This window comes from Chiloscyllium punctatum, chromosome 22 (assembly GCF_047496795.1).
Source record: "Chiloscyllium punctatum isolate Juve2018m chromosome 22, sChiPun1.3, whole genome shotgun sequence".
Classification (NCBI taxonomy): Eukaryota; Metazoa; Chordata; class Chondrichthyes; order Orectolobiformes; family Hemiscylliidae; genus Chiloscyllium; species Chiloscyllium punctatum.
Genome location: NC_092760.1, coordinates 68,211,875 through 68,232,647, shown reverse-complemented (window position 1 = coordinate 68,232,647; position 20,773 = coordinate 68,211,875). Strand labels below are relative to the sequence as shown.

Here is a 20,773-nt window from a genome sequence, read left to right as displayed (position 1 = left end):
TGTACCAGGTGTGTGGGGGTGGGGGTGGGGCTGTACCAGGTGTGTGGGGGTGGGGGTGGGGCTGTACCAGGTGTTTGTGGGTGGGGCTGTACCAGGTGTTTGTGGGAGGGTGGAGCATGATGAAATAACTGTATAGAGTGCGGTATCCTGTCACCATGTCAGCCTTTGTCCATACGTGGAGAGTCCGTGAACCTGCTCCATCTCCCAGAGTGATAAGGACCTGACCCCCACCGCCACACTCCTGTTTATAGCTGGCAGCCAGGACTCCCTGATTGGAGCAGATGTCCAGCCCCAATCTGGAAACTCCTATTCTCTGGGGTGCCCCTGGCTGACCTCTACTATCCCTGGGAGGTGCTGAGGACAGTCCCTGAGTGTGGTTGGGGTTGGCGGTGGGGATGGGGGGGGGGCTTGTAGCAGTGCCTGAGGGGGGATGGAGGGTGTTTAGGGCAGGTCCTGGGAGGTACTGAGGGCAGTCGTGTCGCGGGTGGGTCAGCTTTAAGACAGCAAGAGCAACTGATTCTTCTGGGCTAGCTTTGGAAATACCCACCCACCGACCAGTTTCCTAACCGTTTCACCCCAACTGTTGTTAAAATACTGAATGGACTCTCAAACTCTCAACATCCGCCTGTCCCCATGTGTTTTTGTTTTTGCTGCTGTTTACCTGTTATTTACAGAACTATGCTACCTAACTCTGTGATCTCCCTGTATTGCTCGCAAGACAAAGCTTTTCACTGTGTCTCGGTACCCGTGATAATCAATCCAATTCAATACCATCCACAGGCCACAGCTCAGTTGAAGGAAGCATTTAAGGATCCCTCGGTGGTCCCTGCACTCTGCAGCATCCTCGCAAATTCACCAAACCCTCAGGTAAACAGCTTCTAATCTGGTTTAGACCAGCTTTGGGAAGATACAAAACTGTCTCGGTAATCAGAGGGGCTCCAATGGAGAACCAAAATGAGGGGGAAATGAAGTGTTTCAGTTTGTCAGGAAGTGGGACAGGGAGGAGAATGGCGTTTACAAAATACACTCACTAAATCGCAGGAGGAATAATGTGACTATTGTCAGCCAGTAATATACAGTGGATATTATGGGCCGTAGAGTCGGTGAAATGTTCCGTCGAAAGGGTTCAGAAAAGATTTACCAGGATGTTGCCAGGATTAGAGGGTTTCAGATAGAAAAGTAGACTGGAACTTCTTTCACTGGAGTTAGGAGGTTGCGGGATTTTTCCTTGAGGTGGGAAGTTCAAAAGTGGGGAGGGGGGGGTTATTTTTGAGGTGAGAGAAGAAAGCTTTTTAAAAAGGATATGAGGGGCAACTTCTTTTTCCACGGAATGGTCCGTGTATGAAATGAACTTCCGGAGAAAGTGGTGGGTGCAGGTGCAGTTATTGGATTGAAAAGACATTTGGACAGGTACCTGAACAGGAAAGGGCTGGGAGAGATGTGTGTCATGTACAGGCAGGTGGGGCTAGTACGGTTTGGGGAACCAAGTTGGGCCGAAGGGTCTGTTTCTGTGCTGTCTGACTCTCTCTGGCTGTTAATGTGTGTGACCATGCATGGCAGACTGGGGTGGAAGTGTTTGGTTCGACCGAATTTTGAATAAGGCAGACTTTTGTCAGAGCTGAGATGTCTGACCGCCAGCGAACACCTCCCTGTATCGTGACTCTGGCCCCGCGGAGACTTCTTTCACGACCGTTGGCGACCGTTTCGTTTGCGTGGTTAAAAGGTTCCGTTTCTGTTCTGTTCACGTTCCACCGCCTGCCAGAGTGGGACTCAAACCAGGGTGAACGTTTCCAATCCAGTGACGCTTCTCCAGGCTTGGAAAAGGCTCCCCTGAGCAGGGGTGTCAGCTGTGTTTCTCACACTGTTGAAAGATTTCCCGAGAGCATGAGACCGTTCCCCTCTCTCGTTGAACGGGCCGCAGTCCCCAGACAGCAGTATTTGCTGGTCTCATCGAAACTCTTTCCTTCTTTCAGCCTTTTTGTTTTGTGTTTCTGCCTGTCCTGGTGAAAACCCAACTTACCGGCCTTTTTTCCTGTCTCCCCCCCCCTTTTAGATCCGTCAGTTTGCAGCAGTGCTCGTGAGAAGGAGGGTCGCAAAGCACTGGAAGAAACTGTCGGTGGATCTCAAAGAGAAGTATGGGACGAACCTTTTAAACCGATCCACTAAAATAACGTCCCGAGTGTCAGATTAGCTTCATGCTTTGTGCAATAAGGACTGTCAGCAACCTGGGATTCGATGGTGATTGTTCGAAGGAACAGTCCAGAGGAAGCTATGCAGTCCTGGGATTGTCTGGTGGGGCTGTCGTACAGGGAGCTTTACTCTCAGCTTTAGCACATAAGAGTGTAACAGCTAGGAGCAGGAGTAGGCCATTTGGCCCCTCGAGCCTGATCAATAAGACCAGGGCTGATCTGTTTGTGGCCTCAGCCCACTTACCCAACCTCTCACCGTAAGCCTTGTTTCTGTCCCTATAAAAAGTAGGCAAGCTTTACTCTATCGAATCTTGTGCTCCCCATGTCCGGAGAGTGATTGATGGGGGGGGAAACAGTGTAGAGGAAGCTTTACTCTGTATCTGATCCCGTGCTGTCCCTGTCTCTGGAATGGGGGGGGGACAGTGTAGAGGCAGCTTTACTCTGTATGGAACCCTGTGCTGTCCCTGTCCTGGGATGTGGGGGACAGTGTAGAGGGAACTTTACTCTGTATCTGACCCTGTGCGGTGGCTGTCTCGGTGGGAGTGTTTGGGGACAGTGTAGAGGAAGCTTTACTCTGTATCTAACCCTGTGCGGTGCCTGCCTCGTTGGGAGTGTTTGGGGACAGTGTAGAGGGAGCTTTACTCTGTATCTGATCCTGTACGGTGCTTCTCTCTCTGTGGGAGTGTTTGGGGACAGTGTAGTGGGACCTTTACTCTGTATCTGACCCTGTGCGGTGCCTCTCTGTGTGGGAGTGTTTGGGGACAGTGTAGAGAGAGCTTTACTCTGTATCTAACCCTGTGTGGTGCCTGTCTGTGTGGGAGTGTTTGGGGACAGTGTAGAGGAAGCTTTACTCTGTATCTGACCCTGTGCGGTGCCTGTCTCGGTGGGAGTGTTTGGGGACAGTGTAGAGGCAGCTTTACTCTGTATCTGACCCTGTGCGGTGCCCCTCTCGGTGGGAGTGTTTGGGGACAGTGTAGAGGGACCTTTACTCTGTATCTGACCCTGTGCGGTGCCCCTCTCGGTGGGAGTGTTTGGGGACAGTGTAGAGGGACCTTTACTCTGTATCTGACCCTGTGCGGTGCCTGTCTCGGTGGGAGTGTTTGGGGACAGTGTAGAGGGACCTTTACTCTGTATCTGACCCTGTGCGGTGCCTCTCTCGGTGGGAGTGTTTGGGGACAGTGTAGAGGAAGCTTTACTCTGTATCTGACCCTGTGCGGTGCCCCTCTCGGTGGGAGTGTTTGGGGACAGTGTAGAGGGCCCTTTACTCTGTATCTGACCCTGTGCGGTGCCTCTCTCGGTGGGAGTGTTTGGGGACAGTGTAGAGGGACCTTTACTCTGTATCTGACCCTGTGCGGTGCCTCTCTCTGTGTGGTAGTGTTTGGGGACAGTGTAGAGGGACCTTTACTCTGTATCTGACCCAGTGCGGAGCCTGTCTCGGTGGGAGTGTTTGGGGACAGTGTAGAGGGACCTTTACTCTGTATCTGACCCTGTGTGGTGCCTCTCTCTGTGGGCGTGTTTGGGGACAGTGTAGAGGGACCTTTACTCTGTATCTGACACCTGTGCGGTACCTCTCTCTCTGTGGGAGTGTTTGGGGACAGTGTAGAGGGCCCTTTACTCTGTATCTGACCCTGTGCGGTGCCTCTCTCGGTGGGAGTGTTTGGGGACAGTGTAGAGGGCCCTTTACTCTGTATCTGACCCTGTGCGGTGCCTCTCTCTGTGGGAGTGTTTGGGGACAGTGTAGAGGGCCCTTTACTCTGTATCTGACCCTGTGCGGTGCCTCTCTCTGTGGGAGTGTTTGGGGACAGTGTAGAGGGCCCTTTACTCTGTATTTGACCCTGTGCGGTGCCTCTCTCGGTGGGAGTGTTTGGGGACAGTGTAGAGGGACCTTTACTCTGTATCTGACCCTGTGTGGTGCCTCTCTCGGTGGGAGTGTTTGTGGACAGTGTAGAGGGACCTTTACTCTGTATCTGACCCTGTGCGGTACCTCTCTCTGTGGGAGTGTTTGGGGACAGTGTAGAGAGAGCTTTACTCTGTATCTAACCCTGTGTGGTGCCTGTCTGTGTGGGAGTGTTTGGGGACAGTGTAGAGGGACCTTTACTCTGTATCTGACCCTGTGCGGTGCCTGTCTCGGTGGGAGTGTTTGGGGACAGTGTAGAGGCAGCTTTACTCTGTATCTGACCCTGTGCGGTGCCCCTCTCGGTGGGAGTGTTTGGGGACAGTGTAGAGGGACCTTTACTCTGTATCTGACCCTGTGCGGTGCCCCTCTCGGTGGGAGTGTTTGGGGACAGTGTAGAGGGACCTTTACTCTGTATCTGACCCTGTGCGGTGCCTGTCTCGGTGGGAGTGTTTGGGGACAGTGTAGAGGGACCTTTACTCTGTATCTGACCCTGTGCGGTGCCTGTCTCGGTGGGAGTGTTTGGGGACAGTGTAGAGGGCCCTTTACTCTGTATCTGACCCTGTGCGGTGCCTCTCTCTGTGTGGGAGTGTTTGGGGACAGTGTAGAGGGCCCTTTACTCTGTATCTGACCCTGTGCGGTGCCCCTCTCGGTGGGAGTGTTTGGGGACAGTGTAGAGGGACCTTTACTCTGTATCTGACCCTGTGCGGTGCCTGTCTCGGTGGGAGTGTTTGGGGACAGTGTAGAGGGACCTTTACTCTGTATCTGACCCTGTGCGGTGCCTCTCTCGGTGGGAGTGTTTGGGGAGAGTGTAGAGGGCCCTTTACTCTGTATCTGACCCTGTGCGGTACCTCTCTCGGTGGGAGTGTTTGGGGACAGTGTAGAGGGCCCTTTACTCTGTATCTGACCCTGTGCGGTGCCTGTCTCTGTGGGAGTGTTTGGGGACAGTGTAGAGGGCCCTTTACTCTGTATCTGACCCTGTGCGGTGCCCCTCTCGGTGGGAGTGTTTGGGGACAGTGTAGAGGGACCTTTACTCTGTATCTGACCCTGTGCGGTGCCCCTCTCGGTGGGAGTGTTTGGGGACAGTGTAGAGGGACCTTTACTCTGTATCTGACCCTGTGCGGTGCCCCTCTCGGTGGGAGTGTTTGGGGACAGTGTAGAGGGCCCTTTACTCTGTATCTGACCCTGTGCGGTGCCCCTCTCGGTGGGAGTGTTTGGGGACAGTGTAGAGGGACCTTTACTCTGTATCTGACCCTGTGCGGTGCCCCTCTCGGTGGGAGTGTTTGGGGACAGTGTAGAGGGACCTTTACTCTGTATCTGACCCTGTGCGGTGCCTGTCTCGGTGGGAGTGTTTGGGGACAGTGTAGAGGGACCTTTACTCTGTATCTGACCCTGTGCGGTGCCTCTCTCGGTGGGAGTGTTTGGGGACAGTGTAGAGGAAGCTTTACTCTGTATCTGACCCTGTGCGGTGCCCCTCTCGGTGGGAGTGTTTGGGGACAGTGTAGAGGGCCCTTTACTCTGTATCTGACCCTGTGCGGTGCCTCTCTCGGTGGGAGTGTTTGGGGACAGTGTAGAGGGACCTTTACTCTGTATCTGACCCTGTGCGGTGCCTCTCTCTGTGTGGGAGTGTTTGGGGACAGTGTAGAGGGACCTTTACTCTGTATCTGACCCAGTGCGGAGCCTGTCTCGGTGGGAGTGTTTGGGGACAGTGTAGAGGGACCTTTACTCTGTATCTGACCCTGTGTGGTGCCTCTCTCTGTGGGCGTGTTTGGGGACAGTGTAGAGGGACCTTTACTCTGTATCTGACCCTGTGCGGTACCTCTCTCTCTGTGGGAGTGTTTGGGGACAGTGTAGAGGGCCCTTTACTCTGTATCTGACCCTGTGCGGTGCCTCTCTCGGTGGGAGTGTTTGGGGACAGTGTAGAGGGCCCTTTACTCTGTATCTGACCCTGTGCGGTGCCTCTCTCTGTGGGAGTGTTTGGGGACAGTGTAGAGGGACCTTTACTCTGTATCTGACCCTGTGCGGTGCCTGTCTCGGTGGGAGTGTTTGGGGACAGTGTAGAGGGCCCTTTACTCTGTATCTGACCCTGTGCGGTGCCTCTCTGTGTGGGAGTGTTTGGGGACAGTGTAGAGGGCCCTTTACTCTGTATCTGACCCTGTGCGGTGCCTCTCTCTGTGGGAGTGTTTGGGGACAGTGTAGAGGGCCCTTTACTCTGTATCTGACCCTGTGTGGTGCCTCTCTCTGTGGGAGTGTTTGGGGACAGTGTAGAGGGCCCTTTACTCTGTATCTGACCCTGTGCGGTGCCCCTCTCTGTGGGAGTGTTTGGGGACAGTGTAGAGGGCCCTTTACTTTGTATCTGACCCTGTGCGGTGCCTCTCTCTGTGGGAGTGTTTGGGGACAGTGTAGAGGGCCCTTTACTCTGTATCTGACCCTGTGCGGTGCCTCTCTCTGTGGGAGTGTTTGGGGACAGTGTAGAGGGCCCTTTACTCTGTATTTGACCCTGTGCGGTGCCTCTCTCGGTGGGAGTGTTTGGGGACAGTGTAGAGGGACCTTTACTCTGTATCTGACCCTGTGTGGTGCCTCTCTCGGTGGGAGTGTTTGTGGACAGTGTAGAGGGACCTTTACTCTGTATCTGACCCTGTGCGGTACCTCTCTCTGTGGGAGTGTTTGGGGACAGTGTAGAGAGAGCTTTACTCTGTATCTAACCCTGTGTGGTGCCTGTCTGTGTGGGAGTGTTTGGGGACAGTGTAGAGGGACCTTTACTCTGTATCTGACCCTGTGCGGTGCCTGTCTCGGTGGGAGTGTTTGGGGACAGTGTAGAGGCAGCTTTACTCTGTATCTGACCCTGTGCGGTGCCCCTCTCGGTGGGAGTGTTTGGGGACAGTGTAGAGGGACCTTTACTCTGTATCTGACCCTGTGCGGTGCCCCTCTCGGTGGGAGTGTTTGGGGACAGTGTAGAGGGACCTTTACTCTGTATCTGACCCTGTGCGGTGCCTGTCTCGGTGGGAGTGTTTGGGGACAGTGTAGAGGGACCTTTACTCTGTATCTGACCCTGTGCGGTGCCTGTCTCGGTGGGAGTGTTTGGGGACAGTGTAGAGGGCCCTTTACTCTGTATCTGACCCTGTGCGGTGCCTCTCTCTGTGTGGGAGTGTTTGGGGACAGTGTAGAGGGCCCTTTACTCTGTATCTGACCCTGTGCGGTGCCCCTCTCGGTGGGAGTGTTTGGGGACAGTGTAGAGGGACCTTTACTCTGTATCTGACCCTGTGCGGTGCCTGTCTCGGTGGGAGTGTTTGGGGACAGTGTAGAGGGACCTTTACTCTGTATCTGACCCTGTGCGGTGCCTCTCTCTGTGGGAGTGTTTGGGGAGAGTGTAGAGGGCCCTTTACTCTGTATCTGACCCTGTGCGGTACCTCTCTCGGTGGGAGTGTTTGGGGACAGTGTAGAGGGCCCTTTACTCTGTATCTGACCCTGTGCGGTGCCTGTCTCTGTGGGAGTGTTTGGGGACAGTGTAGAGGGCCCTTTACTCTGTATCTGACCCTGTGCGGTGCCCCTCTCGGTGGGAGTGTTTGGGGACAGTGTAGAGGGACCTTTACTCTGTATCTGACCCTGTGCGGTGCCCCTCTCGGTGGGAGTGTTTGGGGACAGTGTAGAGGGACCTTTACTCTGTATCTGACCCTGTGCGGTGCCCCTCTCGGTGGGAGTGTTTGGGGACAGTGTAGAGGGCCCTTTACTCTGTATCTAACCCTGTGTGGTGCCTGTCTGTGTGGGAGTGTTTGGGGACAGTGTAGAGGGACCTTTACCCTGTATCTGACCCTGTGCGGTGCCTCTCTCGGTGGGAGTGTTTGGGGACAGTGTAGAGGGCCCTTTACTCTGTATCTGACCCTGTGCGGTGCCCCTCTCGGTGGGAGTGTTTGGGGACAGTGTAGAGGGACCTTTACCCTGTATCTGACCCTGTGCGGTGCCTCTCTCGGTGGGAGTGTTTGGGGACAGTGTAGAGGGCCCTTTACTCTGTATCTGACCCTGTGCGGTGCCTCTCTCTGTGGGAGTGTTTGGGGACAGTGTAGAGGGACCTTTACTCTGTATCTGACCCTGTGTGGTACCTCTCTCGGTGGGAGTGTTTGGGGACAGTGTAGAGGGCCCTTTACTCTGTATCTGACCCTGTGCGGTGCCTCTCTCGGTGGGAGTGTTTGGGGAGAGTGTAGAGGGCCCTTTACTCTGTATCTGACCCTGTGCGGTGCCTCTGTCTCGGTGGGAGTGTTTGGGGACAGTGTAGAGGGCCCTTTACTCTGTATCTGACCCTGTGCGGTGCCTCTCTCTGTGGGCGTGTTTGGGGACAGTGTAGAGGGCCCTTTACTCTGTATCTGACCCTGTGTGGTGCCTCTCTCGGTGGGAGTGTTTGGGGACAGTGTAGAGGGACCTTTACTCTGTATCTGACCCTGTGCGGTGCCTCTCTCTGTGGGCGTGTTTGGGGACAGTGTAGAGGGACCTTTACTCTGTATCTGACCCTGTGCGGTGCCTCTCTCTGTGTGGGAGTGTTTGTGGACAGTGTAGAGGGCCCTTTACTCTGTATCTTTCCCTGTGCGGTGCCTCTCTCTCTGTGGGAGTGTTTGGGGACAGTGTAGAGGGCCCTTTACTCTGTATCTGACCCTGTGCGGTGCCTCTCTCGGTGGGAGTGTTTGGGGACAGTGTAGAGGGACCTTTACTCTGTATCTGACCCTGTGCGGTGCCTCTCTCGGTGGGAGTGTTTGGGGACAGTGTAGAGGGACCTTTACTCTGTATCTGACCCTGTGTGGTGCCTCTCTCTGTGGGCGTGTTTGGGGACAGTGTAGAGGGACCTTTACTCTGTATCTGACCCTGTGCGGTACCTCTCTCTCTGTGGGAGTGTTTGGGGACAGTGTAGAGGGACCTTTACTCTGTATCTGACCCTGTGCGGTGCCTGTCTCTGTGGGAGTGTTTGGGGACAGTGTAGAGGGACCTTTACTCTGTATCTGACCCTGTGCGGTACCTCTCTCTCTGTGGGAGTGTTTGGGGACAGTGTAGAGGGACCTTTACTCTGTATCTGACCCTGTGCGGTACCTCTCTCTCTGTGGGAGTGTTTGGGGACAGTGTAGAGGGACCTTTACTCTGTATCTGACCCTGTGCGGTACCTCTCTCGGTGGGAGTGTTTGGGGACAGTGTAGAGGGCCCTTTACTCTGTATCTGACCCTGTGCGGTGCCTCTCTCTGTGGGAGTGTTTGGGGACAGTGTAGAGGGACCTTTACTCTGTATCTGACCCTGTGTGGTGCCTCTCTCGGTGGGAGTGTTTGGGGACAGTGTAGAGGGCCCTTTACTCTGTATCTGACCCTGTGCGGTACCTCTCTCTGTGGGAGTGTTTGGGGAGAGTGTAGAGGGCCCTTTACTCTGTATCTGACCCTGTGCGGTGCCTCTCTCGGTGGGAGTGTTTGGGGACAGTGTCTGTCTCTGTGTGTGTTTGAGAGACCGTTATGATGTACTGATGGAGTCTCTCTCTCTCTCTCTCTCTCCCCTTTGTGCCCTTCAGTTTGAAGCCCATCGTTCTTCAGTCTCTGCAGCAGGAACATGAGTAAGTGTGGGGGCCTGTGAAGTGTGTGGTTGGGGGGGAATGAATACAGATTGCTGTCCCGAGGCTTGTGCTGGAAAACTGGATGGCTGCTGCGAACGTGTGGGCCATCCCCCTCTGCAGGACCGAATGATTTGATTCCCTGACGGTCATTACTGAGCCTGGCTTCTTCAGGCCTTTGAATCCCACCCGTGTGTTCACGTCAACTAATGTAGCGCGGTGGCCAATCATTTGGTCATTATTGTGTTGCTGTTAATCGGAGCTTGCTGTGGAGCAGTTGGCTGGTGTGGTTCCTACTCCAGAAGCTCAGCTGGTGGAACAAATATGTGTGTGTGTGTCTGTGTGTGTGTCTGTGTGTGTGTGTCTGTGTGTGTGTGTGTGTGTGTGGCAGACTCATCCCAACTGTGTGGGCTCAATTCTCACACTGAAGCACTGTTAATCTGTCTGTCTGTCTGTCTGTCTCTCTCTCTGTCTCTCTCTCTGTGTCTCTCTCTGTGTCTCTCTCTCTCTCTCTCTCTCCCTCTGTGTCTCTGTCTGTCTGTCACTGTGTGTGTGTCTCTGTCTCTCTCTCGTCTGTCTGTCTCTCTCTCTGCTCTCTCTCTGTGTCTCTCTCTCTTCTCTTCTCTCTCTGTGTCTCTCTCTCTGTCTGTCTTTCTCTCTCTGTCTGTCTGTCTCTGTGTGTGTGTGTCTCTGTCTCTCTCTCTCATCTGTCTATCTGTTTGTCTCTCTCTCTCTCTCTCTCTGTCTTTCTCTCTGTGTCTCTCTCTGTCTGTCTGTCTCCGTGTGTGTGTGTCTCTGTCTCTCTCTCTCTGTGTCTCTGTCTCTCTCTCTCTCTCTCTCTGTCTCTCTCTCTCTCTCTCTCTCTCTCTCTCTCTGTGTCTCTGTCTCTCTCTCTCTCTCTCTGTGTCTCTCTCTCTCTGTCCTCTCTCCCCCTCTCTGTCAAGAAGCCTGCCAAGTCTATGGTGACTCTGTTAATGAAAGCATTTTCAGGCATTTGGTTGTGAAAGGTGCAATATAGATGCAGGATTTCTTTTCTCACTGAGTGGCATCAGAGAAAACAGTGCAGAAGAGGCCATTTGACCCATTGACTCTGCACCGACACTCCCACCTATCCCCATAACCCTGCATTTCCCGTGGCTAACCCACCTCACCAGCACGTCCCTGCACACTATGGGACAATTTACCTCGGCTATTCCACCCTGACCTGCACATCTTCGGACAGTGGGAGGAAACCGGAGCACCCGGTGGAAACCCACGCAGACACGGGGAGAATCTGCAAACCCAACACAGACAGTCGCCCGAAGGTGGGATCGAACCCAGGTCCCTGGCGCAGTGAGGCAGCAGTGCTAACCACTGAGCCGCCCTACTGCCCTAGTCTGTCTCTGATTGAGACATCATCGAGCTGACATGTTCACTGTGTCTCTGTTTGGTGTTTTTCTGATTTTCTTCAGTTAAGGCTGTTCGATGTTAAGGCCAGTTAGTTTTTCCCGCGTCGACCCAACCATTTGACCTGGTTTGAAGTGGTGGGCACAGACTGGAAGGGCCGAATGGCCCTTTTCTCCGTAAGCATGCTGACCTCTCAGCACGCCGTGACCTCCGCTACTGGAACCGCTCTCCTTGCCCCCCTGTGCCACGCCGCACTCGGGCACACAAACCTGACTGGATGTAGCTTTCTGCCGTGTTGTGATGTTCCTCTGAAACTGTCCGATCCTCACCTCCATGTCATTCCTCCACCCCCCCCACCCCCTCTCTTTGGCAGACACAAGGTCCGACACTCTGTCGCTCAGCTGGCAGCCATTATCGTCAAGCATGAAACGCCCGAGAAGTGGCCGCAGTTGCTTCAGTTTATAACTCAATGGACAAAGAGCAGTGTTCCAGAAGAGAGACAGGTGGGTCAAGGCTGCTGTCGGCCGAGGCTGGTCGATCCGTCTGATTCCCCGCCCCCGCGACATGACACCATTCCCCCCCCGGCCACTTGCACTGCACTTTGGTAAATGTTGGAACCAGAAGTGATCTCCGAAAGAGGTTGCGCTTTTCCGACTCGGCTCCAGAACGTGGGAAAGCAAGTGGCGAGGGCAGCGCGTGAGGGATAGAGGCAGGCTAAACTGGACAGGTGGGATTGTGGGGGAAGAACACTGGAGCTGAATATTATTTAAATGGGGAAAGACTGCGGAAAGCTGCAGGGCAGGGATCACAAAGAGCTAGCCTGCAGGTTCAACAACACTAAGGAAGACACGGGGAGGGGGGTTGGGGGGGGGGGTGTGAAGTATAAAAGTCGGGCGGCTGTTCGCTAAAACTGCACAAGGTAACTGGTCAGACTACAAGTTAGAATACTGTAAACAGCTTCAGGGCCCCTTCTCTAAGGGAAGACGGGATCGGACAACAGAGGCAAACCAGAAAAGGTTCACTCAGCTGCTCCCGGGGACTGTCTGAGGGAGAGGGCAAGTCCGTTGGGGCCTAGACTCAGGAGTTTAGAAGGATGACAGACGACACGATTGAAACAGACAAGATCCTGCGGGGGGCTGGGGGCGGGGGTCGGTGGGGGGGGGGGGGGGGGGGGGGGGGAGGAGATGGGGAGAGGTATTCAAGGCTGGGATAGAGCGGGCGAGGTTTTTAATCAGGAAGGGGAGAGTCGAGGGGGGAAGGCAGGAAACTGATCCTATCCTGACCTGACATGTCCTTGTGTGTGTGTGTTCTGAAGCGAGCGGTTGTAGCCGGGCGCCCCTGAATTATGGGACAGCGATGGCTGTGATCTCGTGTCTCGAGCCCACAGGGCAGCAGTAACTGATTCAGTCTGTCTTTGATCGGGGCTCCAGGTCGGGATGCTGCTGCTGAGCACTGTCGTGGACATCAGCACCGAGTCCTTCAAGCGACACTTTCGTGAACTGATGCGTCTCTTCCACCAGACGCTGGAGGACCACGACAACCCATTGGTGGTCTTCTACACCATTCAGACGCTCACTGCTGTGGTCTCCTACATGGGAACAGACGAAGTGGTAAGTCTCGTCTGGCTGAGACGCAAAGTGTGACCCCTTTTGTTCACGAACGACATCATAATGTTTATGGAGTTCAACCCTGCCAAGTGTGAGGTTGTCCATTTTGGAAGAATAAATAAGAATGTGGAATACAGGGTTAATGGTAGGGTTCTTAGTCAGATGGAGGAACAGAGGGATCTTGGGGTCTATGTTCATAGATCTTTGAAAGTTGCCACTCAGGTGGATAGAGTTTGTAAGAAGGCCTATGGTGTATTAGCGTTCATTAGCAGAGGGATTGAATTCAAGAGTCGTGAAGTGATGTTGCAGCTGTACAGGACTTTGGTTAGGCCACAGTTGGAGAACTGTGTGCAGTTCTGGTTGCCTCACTTTAGGAAAGATGTGGAAGCTTTGGAGAGGGTGCAGAGAAGATTTACCAGGATGTTGCCTGGGATGGAGAATAGGTCGTACGAGGATAGGTTGAGAGTTCTCGGCCTTTTCTCGTTGGAACGGCAAAGGATGTGGGGTGACTTGATAGAGGTTTATAAGATGATCAGGGGAATAGATAGAGTAGACAGTCAGAGACTTTTTCCCCGGATACAACAGAGTGTTACAAGGGGACATAAATTTAAGGTGAAGGGTGGAAGGAAAAGGGGAGATGTCAGGGGTGGGTTCTTTACCCAGAGAGTGGTGGGGGCATGGAATGCGCTGCCCGTGGGAGTGGCAGAGTCAGAATCATTGGCGACCTTTAAGCGGCATTTGGATAGGTACATGGATGGGTGCTTAATCTAGGTTAGAAGTTCGGCACAACATCGTGGGCCGAAGGGCCTGTTCTGTGCTGTATTGTTCTATGTTCTATGTTTGCCAATCACGTAAGCAAGGTCTTAATCTCTTCAGGCTTTTAATTGTGGGCAAGGTGAGAGTCAGATCTCATCCCACGTGAGCCTTTGGGTCTCTGCTGTCGAGTGAGATTTGTCCTCTGGCCTCCAATCAAAATGCAGTCAGGAGTTCACAGCCCAACAAGCAGCAGGAACAATCCGCTGTTAGGTTTTACGACTGGAGTTGCAGGACGGATAAGGCCATTTTTGTGGTTTAATTGTCCAAATGAGTTGGCTCCTGTGCGTTGCAGGACCAGCAGCAGTTCTGTGCTTTAAATCGGTGTCAGCTTTTTAACTGCTTGCTTTAAGGAGCGGCAGTCACTTTATCTTAAAGTGTGCGTCTGTAACCAACTTGAAAATTATGTTCTCTGATTAGTTTTCGTTCGTAATTCTTGTGACTCGCAACTGAGGTGCCTTTCTTGCATTTAAGGTAGCTTAAATGACCTTTTTTTATTATTTGTTTTCAGTGAGCCATAGAATACACCAGGCTGTACAAGTTGTGCTGATTTTTTGATGTCTGGTATTCGAGGCGATGTGATTGAGTTGTTGACTATAAGATTATAGGAGCAGCCTTGGGCCATCCAGCCCGTCGAGTCATTCTGACACTCTCTCGTGGTTGATAGGTTTGTCGCTGGTGAATAAGCAGTAATTCTCAAAAGTCTCTCGTCAGCTAGAAGCCGCGAAATCCGTCTCCCAAAGTAGACGGATTTTTTTGTGACGTCGGAGTGGCCCTGGGAATTGTCAGGGTGGAAAGACCCTTTTCTCGATTTTAAATGAAATCGTGAACTGCGGACCTTTGCAGACATCCACTCCCTCTTTTGAAGATGAAAGTTGCCAGGTGCCAGGAAACCCAAGGGAAGTCTGTTGTGCTTCTTGCCATCCTGTTGCTGGCGACTGTGGAGTCGGGAGTTAATTGTAGACCAAGCTGGGGACGATCCAGACACGAGGTTCCTGCACCCTGGTGGGGAAGAGCTTTGGGAGCTGTGGTCAACATCCCCCTCAAACACAACCAGTCGCACGCCATGTCCCTCCCATTGTTCCTACAAAGCGCCCCGTTCCGAAATGAATTCTCAAAGTGCGTTTGAATAAGTCTGCTCCTGCTTGGCAGATTTACCGGCACTTCGGGTGGACCTTCGCGATTGAGGTAAATTTAACCTCGAATGTTGAAAGGTGGTCGGGCTAAACCATTTGTAACCCGTTGTCTCCCCAGACTCTGTTTATGATGGTTATTCCCCCACACAGATTGTCTGTTGGTCGTTAACTGACACCGTTCATCCTCGTCCTCCCAGACTCTTGCTAATTTGCCGAATGTGTTGTCTGGGGCGGGGGCCTTGTTCCGTCCCGCTGTAGCTGCGGGGTGATTTCTCTCTCCGACGTGACCCTGACACCCTTTTCTGTTCCCGCTGCAGAATTTGATGCGCCCTATGATCCCAAAGTTGCTGGTCGCGATCCAGACCCTCATTCAGCACAATCAGGTAAGGGGCTCGGCAGCACAGGGCGCGACAGGTCGTTCCCCCCGTGACGCTGCCAGGGGGGAATCAGTGGGATAACGATAAGAGCTGTCCCAGAAAGTGTGAAGTGATTCGTTTCGGTAAGGATAGTGTCGAGACAGTGTGACACTGTATGTGCGACTCGAGGGAGCTGGGTATGTGTGTCAGGGAAGGTGGCAGGACAGGGTGAGAGCGCAATTAGTAATGTGTACGAGAACGGTGAGGTGATGTTGGCTTTGTGTCACGCACTGGTAGGGAGGAGTGTGTGCCCAGTCCCGGGCCCGAGAGAGCGCGCAGAAAAGGTGACGGCTGGGGGGAGGGGATGAGGGTCTGCAGCGGCTTGGATAGATGAGAGGAAAGGGGGTCTGGGCAGAGGAGAGAGGGAGAAGCCGTTCCCGCTGGCGGGACAGTCAGGAATTGAGGGGACACCGATCATGCAGCGAGCGGTCAGGACCTGGCGTACGCGACCCGAGGGGGTGGTGGAGGCAGGCTCGGTCGAGGCGTTCGGGAGAAGCAAGAGATTCTGGGCTGGGTAACCTCCTTCTGTGTGCCAATCGCTGAGCTGCGATTGGTGGTGGGGGAGGGGTTGGTGCTTTTTAAGCCAGGCCAGTTTGATTTAATATCGGTTATGAATTATCAGCAAGGCAGCTATTAGTTTCCCAGCTCCAGTTGGTGGTGGTGGTGGTGGAAGACCAGAAGGCAGCGAGTAATGTTTGGATGACGGACCCGTACTCGGGTCGTCAGGTGACTGCTGTTGGACCGTGTGGTAAACCGGGACTCCCCTTCCCTTTCGCTTCTCCCTGTCAGGATCAAGCCAGCGAGGCGATGGAAGTTTTCGATGAACTGTTGGAGAGTGAAGTGTCTATCATTGTGCCGTACCTGTCTCAGATCGTACACTTCTGCCTGGAGGTCAGTCCAGTGATCCTGCTGTGAAGGTGTCCTCCCTCCTTCCTCTCCTTCCCATCTCTCTTTGCTCTTTCCCTCTGGGTTCGCTCAGGGTGAGCTGACCTGGGGTGACTTTGAGCCTTCCAGGGGAGTCGGGTTTGACTGTTGGGACAGGAGTGGTCTCCTCAGAGTGAGGTACGCCTGTTAGCAGTCTGATGTGTGCTTTAGTTGGAATCGAGAGCCCGTGCTGGACCACTCCTCTGACTGTGTAGAGGAAGCTTTACTCTGTATCTAACCCCGTGCTGTCCCTGTCCCTGGGATGGGGGGATAGTGTAGAGGGAGCTTTACTCTGTATCTAACCCCGTGATGTCCCTGTCCCTGGGATGGGGGGATAGTGTAGAGGGAGCTTTACTCTGTATCTAACCCCGTGATGTCCCTGTCCCTGGGATGGGGGGGGACAGTGTAGAGGAAGCTTTACTCTGTATCTAACCCCGTGCTGTCCCTGTCCCTGGGATGGGGGGGACAGTGTAGAGGGAGCTTTACTCTGTATCTAACCCCATGCTGTCCCTGTCCCTGGGATGGGGGGGACAGTGTAGAGGGAGCTTTACTCTGTATCTAACCCCGTGCAGTCCCTTTCCTTGGGATGGGGGGGACAGTGTAGAGGGAGCTTTACTCTGTATCTAACCCCGTGCTGTCCCTGTCCCTGTGTTGGTGGGGACAGTGTAGAGGGAGCTTTACTCTGTATCTAACCCCTTGCTGTCCCTGTCCCTGTGATGGTGGGGACAGTGTAGAGGGAGCTTTACTCTGTATTTAACCTGGTGCTGGCCCTGTCCTGTGATGGTGGGGACAGTGTAGAGGGAGCTTTACTCTGTATCTAACCCCTTGCTGTCCCTGTCCCTGTGATGGTGGGGACAGTGTAGAGGGAGCTTTACTCTGTATTTAACCTGGTGCTGGCCCTGTCCTGGGATGGGGGGGACAGTGTAGAGGGAGCTTTACTCTGTATCTAACCCCGTGCTGTCCCTGTCCCTTGGATTGGGGGGGGAGCAGTGTAGAGGGAGCTTTACTCTGTATCTAACCCCGTGCTGTTCCTGTCCCTGTGATGGTGGGGACAGTGTAGAGGGAGCTTTACTCTCTATTTAACCTGGTGCTGGCCCTGTCCTGGGATGGGGGGGACAGTGTAGAGGGAGCTTTACTCTGTATCTAACCCCGTGCTGTCCCTGTCCCTGTGATGGTGGGGACAGTGTAGAGGGAGCTTTACTCTGTATTTAACCTGGTGCTGGCCCTGTCCTGGGATGGGGGGGACAGTGTAGAGGGAGCTTTACTCTGTATTTAACCTGGTGCTGGCCCTGTCCTGGGACAGTTGGACAAAACGTCATTCGATGCAACACTATGATGATCACTGAATTCTGCACTCAGAAAGGTCCTAATTTAACTTCATCTTGGGATGTCGCCAAATGCTTTACATTGTGAAAGTTTGTGATTTGATGGGTCCTCATTGCTATAGCGTAGTAAATGTATGAACTAAATTACACCCCACAAGGTCTGAAAAGCAGCAATATATTTCCTAACGTCGATTCAGAGGTGAGTATTGGACCCTGAGGAGAGCCCTCTGTCCCGGTAGAAATAACATCTTTTATGTCCGTCTGAAAGGGCAGGCAGTACCTGATCCGAAACCTTAAAGGGACTGTCAATGGAGTGGAGTGTGAACCCGTAAGCCTTCTGATTCAGAGGCCAGACAGCAGAGCTCCCGTCCTCCATCCATCTCTGCCCCGACAGAAACAGGCAGTTTAAAATCCGCTGGCAGCACCTCACAAGGCCCTGAATACTGGCCGAATGAAGCTTAGCCTGTTCCGGCCTCCTGTTAATGCGAATTGATCGATGTTTGGAGCTATCGTTCATCGTGGAATGAAAAGCTTGTCGACTGCAGGCCAAAGCTCCTGATGAAACCGTGAAACGTCCTGAGTGCCTGCAGAAATGTGACACTCTGAGGGCGATAGATAAGGAACCTGAAGTTACATTGGTTCACGCCTCTGGAGGTGGACATCAATTGTGTACACAGCAGCACTCAGGCACTTGCTTGTAGTCAATATGTTATCCAGCACAAAGATCCTCCAGGTGATTGAACTAAAGGATTCCACTTTGGCTTTCACTGAAGGAGAAACTGAGCTAAATCATCGTATCCCTACAGTGAGGAAACAGGCCATTCGGCCCAACAAGTCCACACCTACCCTCAGAGTATCCCACTCAAACCCATTTCCCATCTCTTCTCTTTACCCCTGACTAAAACAGCTAACCTGCACATCCTTAGGCACTATGGGTAATTTAGCACGGCCAATCCACCCTAACCTGCACATCCCTGGGCACTATGGGTAATTTAGCACGGCCAATCCACCCTAAACTGCACATCCCTGGGCACTATGGGTAATTTAGCTGAGCCAATCCACCCTAACCTGCACATCCCTGGGCACTATGGGTAATTTAGCATGGTCAATCCACCCTAACCTTCACATCCCTGGGCACTATGGGCAATTTAGCATGGCCAATCCACCCTAACCTACACATCCCTGGGCACTATGGGTAATTTAGCATGGCCAATCCACCCTAACCTACACATCCCTGGGCACTATGGGTAATTTAGCATGGCCAATCCACCCTAACCTACACATCCCTGGGCACTATGGGTAATTTAGCATGGCCAATTCACCTAATAACCTGCACATCCCTGGGCACTATGGGTAATTTAGCATGGCCAATTCACCTAATAACCTGCACACCTTTGGACTGTGGGAGGAAACCGGAGAACCCGGAGGAAACCCACAAGACACAAGGGGAAGAATGTGCAAACTCCACACTGACAGTTGACCCGAGGCTGGAATCGAACCCGGGTCCCTGGTTCTATGAGCCACCGTGCCGCCCATGAAATGATTAGGCCCTCCCTGCTGGGGAATTGAACCCCGATCTCCTGCGTAACAGGTGGGGATACTGACCACTATACGACTAAGGACTTGGCAGGTCCCAGCAACGTGGTTACAATGAGGTTCCAACTTAAGATATGAGAGCAGTTTCCCCTTAAAGCTGCCAAGGTTTCTCTCTGACCTCCTGCAGCATTACACCCCACCACTGCCTGGGCCTTCAAGGCCGGGAATTCCCTCCCTGCCCATCATCGTTTCTGTGGCGATGACATGGCCTGGTGTCAGGGCTTTGCTGGTTCCGGCGTACCTCGGGATATTTAAGGTGCTGTCTCATGGCCTGCCCTTACTTTTCCTGTTGGTCCTGTTGTAGATTGCAGCCAATGCCATCCTGGGGGACAACATCAGAGTCAAGGCCTTGTCTTGTGTGAGCTTCCTGATCAAGCTGAAAGGAAAGGTGAGAGGGGTTTGCATTGTTTAAAACTCGCACCGGGATTTGGGCTGCAATTAAATCCAGTCTGGGTCGGCGAGTTGGGGGGGTGGGGGGTGTCAGTCACTGAGATAACGTTCAGAGTTGGCACAGACGTTGAGGGGGTTTACCAGCTGGGTTCCGTAGAGAGCACTGCTGCCAGGTCTCTGCATCTCACGAGCCTGCCTTTGTGTGGTTGTCATCGGGCAAGAAAGAAGCAAAAGTTTTCCGCTGGAACGCTGTGGTGGACCCAGCTACAGTCTTGGCTGTCGACGTTAGTCAGAGCTGTGATAAGCCTCTTTGGAAAGGGCCGGTTTACCGAGGCGCGATTTCTGAAGCGCTGCGGCAGGAGTGCATTAATCCGAGCGGCGCAGTGTTTACAGAATCGTCTGTGTGGAATTGATCCTGCTGCTCGAATCCGCACCCTCCCGTCCCTTAACTGTGAAACTGTCTCCCCCCCCAACCCCCACCAAGCAAACGATCTGCTCCAACCTGCCTCCATTCCCCAAGCCCCCATTCATCCTACCCCCGCTCCCCCCTCAGATGTTGGCCATACCATCTGGCTCTGACAAACGAGGGTTCCCATTAGAAATCTCCCCAGCCTTGCTTTGTGTCTCACCTCCTTTCAACCAGCACTTGGAACTGACCTCTTTTTCAGTGAGGCTTTTGGGTGGTGCAGGCACTTTGGACCTGTGCCTCGAGGAGGCGCTGGGTGGGGGAGGGGGTAGTTTTTTGCAGTGCGGCCAGTATTACTCCGATGCAGGTTGTTCGGAGCGCCCGTCTCCATGTGGGAACAGGAATGCTGCGACCACCTTACCAGCCCCATTAACGTTCCTCTTGCTCCAACAGGCCATCATGAAACAGAAGCTGCTGCCCAGTATCCTGAACGTGCTGTACCCCATAATGTGTGCTCCCCCACCCGAGGGGGAAATGGATCCCGAAGACCTGGACCTGGAGGATGACATTGAGGAGGAGGTGGAGGCCCAGACTCCGAAACACTTCTCAGCACAGGTACCTGGGAGGGATGGAGGGAGGGAGGGAGGGCGTGTCATCGCTGGGAGGTAAACTTCCCTGAGTAGGTCCGGCACCAAGAATACTTGGGTGAAAGGGTGGCCCAGCCAACTCGTTAACAATCCCACCTTCAGCTTAACCTCTGTTCTGTGGCTGAGTCTCACTCCAGATACCCTGATTCAAAGTTCAGGCCCAGTGCTGAGTGACTGTGCTTTTGGTGGGTCAGCACTCGGGGAGCACTATGCTGAGGGGGTGGGCGCTGTCGGAGGGTCAGTCCTGAGGGAGAGGGTGCTGTCGGAGGGTCAGTGCTGAGGGAGGGGGCACTGTCGGAGGGTCAGTGCTGAGGGAGCGGGCACTGTCGGAGGGTCAGTGCTGAGGAGTGGACACTGTCGGAGGGTCAGTGCTGAGGGAGCGGGCACTGTCGGGGGGGCACTGTGGGAGGGTCAGTGCTGAGGGAGTGGGTGATGTCGGAGGGTCAGTGCTGAGGGAGGGGGCACT

The 20,773-nt window shown here is 53.7% G+C and overlaps 2 protein-coding genes across 8 annotated transcripts in view; one reads left to right on the top strand and one right to left on the bottom strand.

Annotated features, from left to right (window-relative positions):
• elp4 (elongator acetyltransferase complex subunit 4) overlaps positions 1-20,773 on the bottom strand; it is a 642,250-nt gene that overhangs the window by 190,270 nt on the left and 431,207 nt on the right. The gene's annotated exons all lie outside the window — the stretch shown is intronic.
• ipo4 (importin 4) overlaps positions 1-20,773 on the top strand; it is a 97,274-nt gene that overhangs the window by 8,785 nt on the left and 67,716 nt on the right. For all 4 annotated transcript variants that reach the window (XM_072592588.1, XM_072592586.1, XM_072592585.1 and 1 more), the window contains exons 3-11: positions 781-867; positions 2,054-2,133; positions 9,623-9,664; positions 11,421-11,550; positions 12,478-12,657; positions 14,921-14,986; positions 15,809-15,910; positions 19,169-19,252; positions 20,114-20,275. In XM_072592588.1, the coding sequence (XP_072448689.1) occupies positions 781-867; positions 2,054-2,133; positions 9,623-9,664; positions 11,421-11,550; positions 12,478-12,657; positions 14,921-14,986; positions 15,809-15,910; positions 19,169-19,252; positions 20,114-20,275 (933 nt within the window). The remainder of the gene's footprint in view (positions 1-780; positions 868-2,053; positions 2,134-9,622; positions 9,665-11,420; positions 11,551-12,477; positions 12,658-14,920; positions 14,987-15,808; positions 15,911-19,168; positions 19,253-20,113; positions 20,276-20,773) is intronic.